The sequence below is a fragment of the Mizuhopecten yessoensis genome, unplaced genomic scaffold (assembly GCF_002113885.1).
Source record: "Mizuhopecten yessoensis strain PY_sf001 unplaced genomic scaffold, ASM211388v2 scaffold1147, whole genome shotgun sequence".
NCBI classification, from domain to species: domain Eukaryota; kingdom Metazoa; phylum Mollusca; class Bivalvia; order Pectinida; family Pectinidae; genus Mizuhopecten; species Mizuhopecten yessoensis.
The window spans coordinates 265,960-277,588 of NW_018403901.1; the positions used below are offsets into that span (position 1 = coordinate 265,960).

Consider the following 11,629-nt stretch of genomic DNA (forward strand, 5'->3'; position numbering starts at 1 on the left):
CTCAGACTATTTTCATTTCATTTAAACTTCAAAATTGTGAATTAAAAATATTTAACTCCATTTTCAATTCTATACATTACTATTTACATACAGTTTATTTTAATAGCCTCATTATTAAATTGTTTGACGACTTGACGAAATGCTGTCCCTAAATATATCGTTTATTTGTCACAGCTAATCTAGAGTATGAGTTATTATATATTTGACAGAAGCGTCCCATTGACCCATGAGTTATTGGGTAGTATTTCTACAAGAAGGATTTCAATTTCCCTTGAAACGTTTCTAATCAATCTCCTGACTTGACTAACATTCTTTTCTTAGTTAAAAAAACCGCGTTCAATTGGGGAACATCTGGTTCGACCTCCATATTTGTAAGGTTAGTTATGTTTCTCCTTCTATTTCGGTGTCTCGGATTTAACTTCTATGTTTGTCTCGCTAGGTTGATGATTTGTATTTATTTTCCTTGTGTGTTGATGCTGTTCTCAATTGCATCCTTGCTCTTTGTCGTTGATGAATACTTTGATCGTATGTGCTGACGCTGTAACTCATTCTTTGTGCTGATACTGCTACAATTCATGTTTTCCTGCCTTCTAGACGTTGATGAATACTTGGTCCTTTTGTAAGCTGCAATAATTTAGTTCTAGTGCGTTGATGCTCTGCTATCTTTGTCCTTTTCTCATGTCTTTTATCTTGTCGTTATGTGTTAGTGATGTGCTTTATGTCTGTGTGTCAAGGCTTAAGTATTTATTATCCCTATGTGTTGACTATAGAGTGCATGTTTTCTTACCTGTTACTACAGTAAAATATGCCGTCGTTGTACGATTACGTTATTTTTGTGTATGCATACATATCTTGTCAGTTTATAAAGGTTCCTGTGTATATAGAGATGTTTATGTTAAGTATCAACCTTTTTAATATGTGTACGTAAGCTAATACACTTTGACCTTAAACATTGATGCAAGAATAAAAATACTGAAGAAAATATTTCGTGTTCCATAGTTTACAATAGCTAATAATGAATGTCAATAAATCGATTGTTTTACGTATGCAACAATACATTGTTAGGACAGCTGATAATTTAAAAAATAATAATAAACAGTGCATATTAAATACCGATTTGAAAAGCGAAACCGCTAAAGCAACATCGATGTCCAGTGTAGACAGGGTCCCAATTAGAAAGTGTTGACAAACTGCAACATAGGAATACAAAATGCCACGACCTTATATCAAAACCAAAAAAGGCAGGGTTATTTGGTAGTGACCAATCTAGACAAATTAAAGTATGTATCTGTTTTCATGTGAGTTGGCATTGTTATTTATATTTTCGTTGTGTGTTGACGCTGTTGTAACCTTGTCCCTGTGTAGTGACAATGTGATTTATTTCGTACCTGTGTGTTGATGCTGTGCTATATTTTGTCCTTGAATGTTGACACTGTGGTATTTAGAAATATTAAATATAATAAAATTTTGAATTTCTGATCTAACTTTGTGTAACCATTGGAATAGCATTCTACCTATGCAAATCTGAAAACGACATAAACAGGGTTTTATCTCTCCGGGTTTTGTGAAAACACTTGTCCTTTTAACCTTTGTCCGTGTGTTCTTTGTGTCGACCAGAATGCGTTCATTACCAGAGCGCCGGTGATTATGGGTACCGCCTCGGTCTCACTACACTTGGTACACATATTCAATACCTTCGATATACCTATTTGCTTGTCACAACATTATATTCAGCACATAGAATTAAGCGTTCACATTTGTAGATGGGATGAAAGGCAGACTTTCTATGTAAATTGAATTTACTTTATGCTATACAGCCTGCCAATCCAGTACACGTTGAATTAAGTTATGAATATACCTGTAAGAAGGACAGGTAAATAAAAATGAACGTACCACTCGCACAGAGACTGCAGTTTCACTGTAAAATCATTAAAGGTAGCCCCCACACGTAAAACGTATGGTCGATATTACGGTATTGAGAAATAGTGTCAGCTTTCGCCTGTTTACCTTCATAGCCATTGTGCCATTGTGCAATTGTTTAGCATGGTCGTAAACATGGCGGACTCCTTTTGGATTAGCAAGTATTTTGGACTGTTAGTGATGTTCACCAACTCCATGTTTCAAGGTAAAACACACATTTATCATTGCCATCATAATCGATACTTTTAAACGCGAGAAAGACAAATTGACTTAAAGGAATAGACTAAGACATTGACAGTATAGCAACTGATATTGTGCACAGTGTGTATATCAAGTTGTATACATTGTACATGTCAGACATTATAATACCAAATGTCACAGCATTGAAATGTAAATGTATTGATTATATGTCTACTGTTTGATGGCAAAAATAAAATGTAAATGTTTTGTTACAAATAGTTACAATGTCTTTTTTTCCTCAGTAAAAGCAGCTTGCACGTTTCCAACCGATTTTCAAAACACGTGGACTACGAATTCAAGAGGAACATGGACGGCCAACAGTTCCCATATCAGCAACTTCCAGACCACTATGACAACTTCCGGTAACACCCTGTATACAATGGGCTGCCATGAGGCCTACAATAGTTTCTATGTACTGAAGTAAGTTCCTTACTTTATATACCATAACAGCATTAATCCTGGCAACTCAGAAATTAATTTGAGTGTCTGATAGAATAATATCAAAGTGATTGCATTAAATATCATGTTATTTAATTCTATCTTTTTGGCTGGTTGCATTTGGTCAAATGACCCTCATGGTTTTTACATATTCAGCTAATGGGAAAACGCCTCACTTTTAGCCCACACTAAACCCGTTGATATGTTTATATGGAAACCTCAAGATTGAATACTGCTAGTTTAATCAAATTGCTGAGATGATTGATTATATACGTCACCAATAACCAATATATTATATATTTGATGCGTAAACGAACATTTTATTTGCGGAAACATATTAAGCTAAGTTCAATATATTTTCCTAGGTCAGAAGAACTATTTAACACCACACAGAACGTCTACACGTGTTTATATATCGGGAAGCAGTCCTCTTCTAAGTACACATATTCCCTCCTCACAAGTAAGTAGCCAAGCACCAAATCCACTGGATTAGATTTCTATTACTGTTGAACCTTAAAGAACATATTGGATATATGACGTAATCCTGATCTTTACCTGGCAGTTTACGTAAAGAGATTATTTCTCCTCTATACGATCATAAAAAATCTGAGTTTTCGTTTAACGTTGGAACGTTTTAGCTATCATTTTATCAATTATTGTTTCAGTATTTAATGTTGATTAAACTCTAAACTCTCATTCTGACCACGGCAAATTATGATAGGTGTTGTTTTCCTCAGCATATGTGAACAATTTATATACAGATATGTCGCAGTTGATGAATATCCAATAAGTCTAAGTTCATACAGCGGTATTATAAATATGTATTATTCAGCGCTTCAAACCGTCTCGACGAGTGTGACCGAACGGGTCACCACTTCCGATTCAGCACTGACAGGCAGTGCCGTCTGCGATGATACGGAATACACGACATCCGGGGAGAGAACCTACATTGCTTTGTTGTCAGGTTTGAAACTGCATGCATTTCATGTTGTGTTTCCAATTTAGAAATAACAAAAGAGGGGTTCCAATTAGGGCCTTTTGGTAGCTATCACCGATAAAGTAGTTCATTGTATATACATAGCTTGTTTCATGAAATTAAGGTCAGCTTTGAGACCTTTCCGAGTTGTGAGGTAGTAAAAGTGGTGACCCAAAATCACAATCGACCTCTTTGTGACATAACTACATATTATTTTTGAAAGTTTCTTTATAATTGTTATTTATTGTGTGACACTAAAGCTGCAAGTAATAACAAATGGCTGAACAAAGTAGCACATAATTGATAAAAGGCTCATTGTGATCTGTTGATATATTGGCTTAATTATGTCAACAATTGTTCATCTTTTCTGTCTAAATACATATTAGACCCATTCAATAATCTTACCAAGTTGTATTTATAAGTATCTTAACCACATCTTTACAAAAAATAACCAGATAGCCACCAGAAAGCCCAAATTGGCACCCCTTCTTTAGTTTCGTTAAAAGCAAAATGGTATTAAGATTATATATAGGTATTCCCTCTGATATAAAAGTTTTTATAAAAAAAAGGAATACAAATATGCACAGCAGCACCTACCGTCTACATGTTGTCAATCATCTCAATTTATAAAATTACTGTTCAATGTATGTAAAAATGAAATGTAATTCTTTTATTTCTGTAGTGTTGAACTACGTATACCCTAACCTCTTCAAAGGCTGGTATTTAAAATATTTATTTACGTGATATTTTCCTAAATACTAACGTTATCATTGTCTGTGGAAGGTCTCTAGTTTTACCGAATGTTGGATCAACTTTGCCTGCGATGATTATTATTTTGACGTCACATTAACGATGACGTGATAGAAGCCTAGCAGGTAACAACATTCAGGTAACTTCTCGTTTGACCGTTTTGTGGTATTTTTTTTCTAAATAATCGCCAGGTTTTGATGCGTCGTACATTATATCCTTACTCTAAGGAACTATGTTGGAATAGCCGCTGAAAAGTACATAAATATCATTCAATGCAGGTTCGGAGTCCCAGGATAAGACAACCTGTCCTGAAGTACTACAGAGTACGTTCACGTACATAGGCACGACCTGTAATAGCACATACCTGGACGTCTGTACCGACACGGGCACCCTCACGTTTAATACGGACACCTGTTCTCAGTCCATGATGTTCTCACGTAAGTAACTAGTGGTGAACTGTATTAGTCCCATTTCTTTTTCTTATAAAAACTGACGAGTATCATGTCCAACACTCACCAAAAAGACACAAGATTGTCGTCTGATCTTGTCATATTGCGTTGATATGTTGACATGTCCTCTATGACTTTTTAAAGACTTGATTCGCTGATATTGTATTGTTTGATAAGAAAGTGATATTTTGTGAAAATTAAATCATACCTGTATTATTTTGTTTTGATCAAGCGATATGCTTTTATGTTTTGATGATGTCATAGAATGTTGCCATGTTTTGTTACTCCAGCCATGTGGTGTCATTTGTAATATGTGTTACAAGTCGAAGTTCTGACATAGTATCTATGTGTGTAAAGTAAATCAGTTAGTCAGTGAGATAAAATTAAATGTAATAAGTACAATTTTATGAGTTTTACAAGAGTACGCATACAATAGTCACGTTAACAAGTTCACAGTTTGTGTGTAGATGAGACAATGTGTGCATTTAACAGCTTTTAGGTATTTCACTGTAATTGTGATACTATTGTTGCTGTAGAGAACGGGACTCTGTATTGTGTGAACGACGTCACGACAGGCGGGTACTACTACGTCACACTATATAACAATGACCCCTCCACCCCAGACGGTGTCACGTACTTTCAGTTCTCATGTCTGGTAAGTCACTCCAATGAATTAGCCCCGGATCTTTTACAACCTGTCCAATACATTAAAAACATAGAAATCGATCTGTATTTGCTTTTTTAATTTTTTCGATCGTCAAGTGTCCCTATCATTTTTATCCCCAACACTAGTACAGGTTTCCTCACTCCCAAATCATTTGATTTACCTACTTAATGTTGGTTAACATTTCTGGTTACCCACTAGTGTATGTTATTACTTGGACGTGATTTCATTAGTCAATCTTCTAATGGTGACGTAAAGTGACAAAGCTTTGCAACGTCATCTTCCATTGTCACATCGTATTACATTTTTACCAATGAAATATTGAAAATTATTCATTCTAAAAAAGTGTGGCTAATAGTTTGATATCTCGTGCTGCGCACTCGTGAAAGATCTCAAAATATTAGCCTCTTTCGTGAAATACATTTGGTATTGTTACTGAAGATACTGTTAGATATCCTCCATCTATTTGATAGTTTTCCCTACCAGAAACAGGAACAATGTATTTCCAATAGAAACATTAGTTTTTCTAGATATAATATCTTAACTTTGACGGAGAAAAATACCCAAAAAAATGATGGCTGATAATCTTGTTTATCTAGCTCTCGATATTAATTTTTAAAATGTTAGACACTCAATAAAACTCGCGTCTTATACAGTTTGAATATTCTCTAACTCGGGTAAGATAAACATTATTACTTGTACCAACCATCACTCGTAGAGGAACTGCTATATAACTTACATTTATACCTCAGTAAATGAGTATCTTTCTCTACAGGTGCTGTTCAGCACCGATACGTATGTCCTGGTGAGCGTCAGCCCTATGGAATGTGCGTCCGGACAGACCCCTCTAATAGCGCCCTCTGGTGGTTACATCACGGCACTACAGAACGACCAAGCCTGTAAGTTTTATACGTTACATACTTACTTAATAGATAGGTAATAACACGGACTTAGATATCTAATTTAACTCCATTGTAATACATTGTAATTAAGTGTTTGGGTATATGAAATACAGACTTAATATGGAATCTATGTACTGTACATTCTAATTTAGTGTGTAAGTGCGAGATATTCTGTGTTAGTGTTCATTTATATGACAAATTAACTTTTTGTGTAAGTTTATAAAAATAACAAGTCGAATCAATTAAATAAAAAAATATTGTAATATAATTATACATTTGGAATAAAATAAAGTTAAATCTTAACGCATTTTGTATCAAAAGACATCTTTTATATTCATTCATGTTTCATTTTTAGGGAGCTATTTCATATATAAATTCAACTGTTATATTTTCTTCTTTCTAGCAAGCTGTTGTAAGTATACATTAATTACTTTCCCTAATAGTATTGCAGCGACAGCTTTGTAAAATAACATTGATAGAAAATAAATATTAACTGATCATTAAAAGTAGTCATGTTTTGGATGAATTGATGTTTCTTTTTCTTTCTTTTTTTATTCTGAGGTTCTTGTTAGTTTTACGTGTGTAACTTGCTACGATCTAATAATCATACAATACTTAATGTAATATCATTTTGTTGTCTATGTCGTGCAAATGTTTCGTGACAGACACAGCACCTGCTACAGAAGAAAGCATCAAAACAACTTTGATCATTCTGGCTGTGGTGCTGGGAGTTATCTGTTTGATCCTCACAGTTGCCGTCATTGTCTGCATTTACAAATACAACCGAATCAGGGAGAGGAGAAGAACAGGCAGACTCATTCACTGAAAACAACACCCTTCCCTATGTAAATAACAACCGAATCAGGGAGAGGAGAAGAACAGGCAGACTCATGCACTGAAAACAACACCCTTCCCTATGTAAATAACAACCAAATCAGGGAGAGGAGAAGAACAGGCAGACGCATTCACTGAAAACAACACCCTTCCCTATGTAAATAGCAAGTGGATGCACCTCCATTTTTATCCGCTGTTTAATGTGAACTAAACATTTTCTGATTTTTGTATTCAGAGCCTTGAAAGAATTATGATTTTATGAAATATTGCAGCAATCAGTTCAAAGCTAGACTTGAATTAATCGGTTTCAAAATGTGAGATGATAGACAGAAAACAGGTTAACTTCTAGTTCGTGAGCTGCTCTATTTGAGGTTCCAAATTAATCCCTAAGCTTTCTTGCAGTGTCTTCCTTTCAGTCAATACTGCATACTCGGATAATTACTATTGGCGTCGTGACAATCACTGTTCATAATCTTAAGTTTTGTATATTCAAATCATTCACAATCAATGTCTTTAAATCTGTGCCCAGTGTATCTAACTTCCCTTAGATATGACATGAGAAATATAATACAATTTATTTATCGTAATTATTATGTGTGTTTTGTCTTTTTCAATATTTAATAAAGCATCTTTTCAGTACTATACTTATTCTTATGATTTTGACTTATGAAGAACGGGTAATCTAAAGACACAATATATACAATGTTCGTGTATATATGCTTTGCGAAATACATACACAGATGTAACAAAAAAGACAAATGGAATGGTTTGGCAGTATCGTTTATCTAGCGTTGGACATATTAAGTTTCTTTATTTAAATCAATGTGTCATTATCGATACATGAATACAAAGTGTCAATGATAAATAGAAAATGTTTCAAGATGAACGTTTGACACGCGCAGGTTATCAAATCGTTAGCATTTGGTAATAAATACAGCATATCATATATGAATAACGCTTCAACATACAACTGGTTCTTTCTTCTAGGACTCATCAGTGATGCCCCGGGGCCAAAAGGGTTCAAATCCAAAATTGGTCTTAACTTATGCTAAAAACAAGTAAACAGCACTTAAATTAGTTAATTTTATAAATAAAAGGAGGTACGTGTATTCGTTAATTTAAAATGAACAAATGATTAGAATGATATATTATGAACCGTGTCACTACCACGAAAAATTACTGTGGCTATCAAGTTATGGCAAACCTCGGGCACAAAGAAATCTACCAAAGGAGTTTCTTTCATGAACAAATGCACAAAAGAAAAACACATGCAAAGGCAACTCTACGATCGATGACGACTTTAAACCTTAATAAACTTAAATTATCTGCATCTTTGGAACCTCTGTGTTGTCAGTTCTTCCGTAAGAATCGACATCTATTTCGGAAGTCATGAAATTCGGAACTAGCTCTTGAATACCGAATCAACTATGGTATGTAATTACCCTAGATTAGCATAGGGGATCAGAGTTTTACTATCAAGAAAGGGAAAGTTCACGATCTGAAAATCAAAATCGTTCTGTTAAGCGTTTATTTGTTTCAAGAGACAACTGTGCGTTTGCTTACATTTGTTAGTCCAAACCATGAAAATGAACTCTTTTATTACTATTGGACCTATTTATGGTCAATGCCACTTCCGTTATTTAGTAGTTGATCATTTAATGTTGATAAACAATATCTTTTACAATAATAATTTTGACAGTCCTGTAATAACAAATACTTGTAACAAACCGATAGTAAATATAACTGGACCCTTAAAACACTCTTAACCTGAAATTTAGATCAATCAGAAAACAACACTGTCTTATTGGATTGATGGGCATGTTATGTCGGCGCAAAATTCTTGCTTCCTTTTTGTCCGACGTATTTAAAGTCTCGTACGTTATGAATCTGCTTCTGAAGGTAAGCATTTGTTAAGCGCTAGATCGACGTATCTCCTAATATCTCCACAGTCAGCCATTGTAATCCATAATCCCCAACCGGTAAACATTGCAATTATGGACAGTTTTTATTTTACAGTTGTAAAATCTGCTCACATCTGACATTAACCAAACGTACGTGCAGTCCGAAGTGAACAGTGATCTGTTATTTTGCGATATACATGTAGTTATCTGCATATCAAATGGTAACTATAGATATAATAGTATGGGACGTATGCCCCAGACAGACTTGGTCGGAAGCCTTAATACAGATGGACGGAAAGCACACCTACAGTTACATCCCGTTATACCACTGGAAGAATGACACATCTAAAGAGCTGGCGAAGTGTACTAGATTTCTAAATTAAAAAAAAAAAATGTTCGGTATTCAAGTGTCAGAGCAACACAATTGGCAGGTACATGTTAAGTTCGATAAGTAATAACCTGACACCATACAGCTATCATTTCGTTTTATTCGGTAACGCGGACACTTAGATAAATACTGAGGATGGAAGTTGATATACTATTCATATGTAAATGTAACAAGGAGATGAATATAGACACTCTAAACATTCACAAAAGGATATAGAGCTGCGTAGAAATATTGACACCCTGTATGACAAACAATATAAATCTGTAGACACCAATAAACGTCCGTGATACTCTGCAATCACTCCCAATAATAATCATTAACTGGTTATAGTTGTCAATGTCCTTTATAACTTCAAACATTTGATTTACTAGTTCCATAATGACAATATGAAGTGGATTTAACGATTTTTTCATTCGTTCTTTGTGATAGAATCCAATTTAATTATTTACTTCGACATTGGTACCTATATTTGATTATTAAATGGAAATAACAATAACTCTATATGAGTTAATCATTCATCACTTCATAAACCTCTTCCTGCTGGTAGTTTGTTAGCTTTACCAAATAATCATCATTCTACAAATACCAGCGGCATATCTGACAACATCACCAACCACAATATCACTTTACAAACCGGTAATAGTCGCTGGTCAGACAGTGTTTTTAAATGAAACAAACCCTTACATACCTTATTAGCCGCTAATTAAACAGCAATATTCAAATGAAACATCCCCTTACAAACCTTAATATCCGCTAATTAAACAGCATACTCCAAAAAAACATCCCCTTACAAACCTTAATAGTCGCTAATGAAACAGCTTACTCCAAAAAAACATCACCTTACAAACCTTAATAGTCGCTAATTAAACAGCAAACTCAAAATAAACATCCCCTTACATACCTTAATAGCCGCTAATTAAACAGCATACTCAAATAAAACATCCCCTTACATACTTTAATAGTCGCTAATTAAACAGCAAACTCAAATAAAACATATAAATTATATCTGACTGTATTACCGATTTTTTTTTTTTACCGTAAACCTGTACTATCTGATGTTTTTTTACAATACAAATTCATTATCAAATAAAACACCACAATCCCCCATTGCCTCCTTGTGTGACCAAATATATTCTAACTTAAAAAAACACACTTTATTTTGACAAAAATATCACTTCTCTTTTACTCGGTTTCTTGATGATATTTATTTCAACAATCGATATGCGATACAATATACTGGTAAGTTAGGTTACACTCCAATGTGTTACTCACGTGGTCTAGTTTTCTTGTTCATGTTTCAGAGAGACTACAGCATACGACTCAGTGTTGACGTCAATATCTTTTTTCTGATTTTGTTTACATATATCTAGAAAAATATAATAATTGATACAGAAATCGTTCGTATTCTTTATAAAGGCTGAAGTATCGTTTTAGGTGCTCTATTACAGAGCATTTTTGTATTGGAAATAATTAGTAATCAATTAACAAGCAACAGCTTCACGTTGTGCTCAATCCACCTAACGGTAATAACACAGCTATACAGCAACACCATTTATGATTTATACATAATATGTAAAAGGGTCGGAAATTTTGCTGTTTCAACTAGTTTTCAATAACTATTTTGTCCAATTATGAATCTTTCATTTGTATGTAGTATATAATGATTATTAAGAAGTTAAGACAGTAACTCAATTATTTTATTGGCCCTGACTGCCCTATTGGACACACTGAAATTATCTACATACAAAATAGAGGTCATCTCCCTTGTGACGATACAATATGTCCATGAACTTGCTTATAGCCTATAAGCCATGTCGACAAAGGAGAGCTTGTTTCCCCCGCTCAATTATTTCATTATAATATACCATACAGAAGTATGCATTGAGTGTAAATGTCGGTTAGTGGCTTTATGTGGACACACTGCTTCTTTTTCACCCGCATTGATTGTGTCCTTGTCTCTGGAACTGTTCATTATATATATATCACACCGGACGTGACGCATCCGGACCCGTTAGGAGAGGCCATTGTGCCAAATTTCTGGACAATTATGTGGCTAGAAGTATCGATATTGATTTCTTAACATTACCAGACAGTATTGTTTGACAATTCAAAGGAGTATTGAGGAACTTCAGTTTGGTTCTAGTTTTTTATTTTATCATAAAACCGT

General features: G+C 34.4%; 1 protein-coding gene across 1 annotated transcript; it reads left to right on the top strand.

Annotated features, from left to right (window-relative positions):
• Positions 1-1,947: 1,947 nt before the first annotated feature.
• LOC110457431 lies at positions 1,948-7,804 on the top strand. The gene is made up of 9 exons (XM_021508720.1): positions 1,948-2,125; positions 2,403-2,580; positions 2,964-3,058; positions 3,431-3,562; positions 4,603-4,761; positions 5,310-5,428; positions 6,213-6,336; positions 6,743-6,751; positions 7,005-7,804. Exons 1-9 carry the CDS (start codon positions 2,044-2,046, stop codon positions 7,163-7,165), a joined length of 1,059 nt encoding a protein of 352 aa, XP_021364395.1. The 5' UTR covers positions 1,948-2,043; the 3' UTR covers positions 7,166-7,804.
• Positions 7,805-11,629: the final 3,825 nt, after the last annotated feature.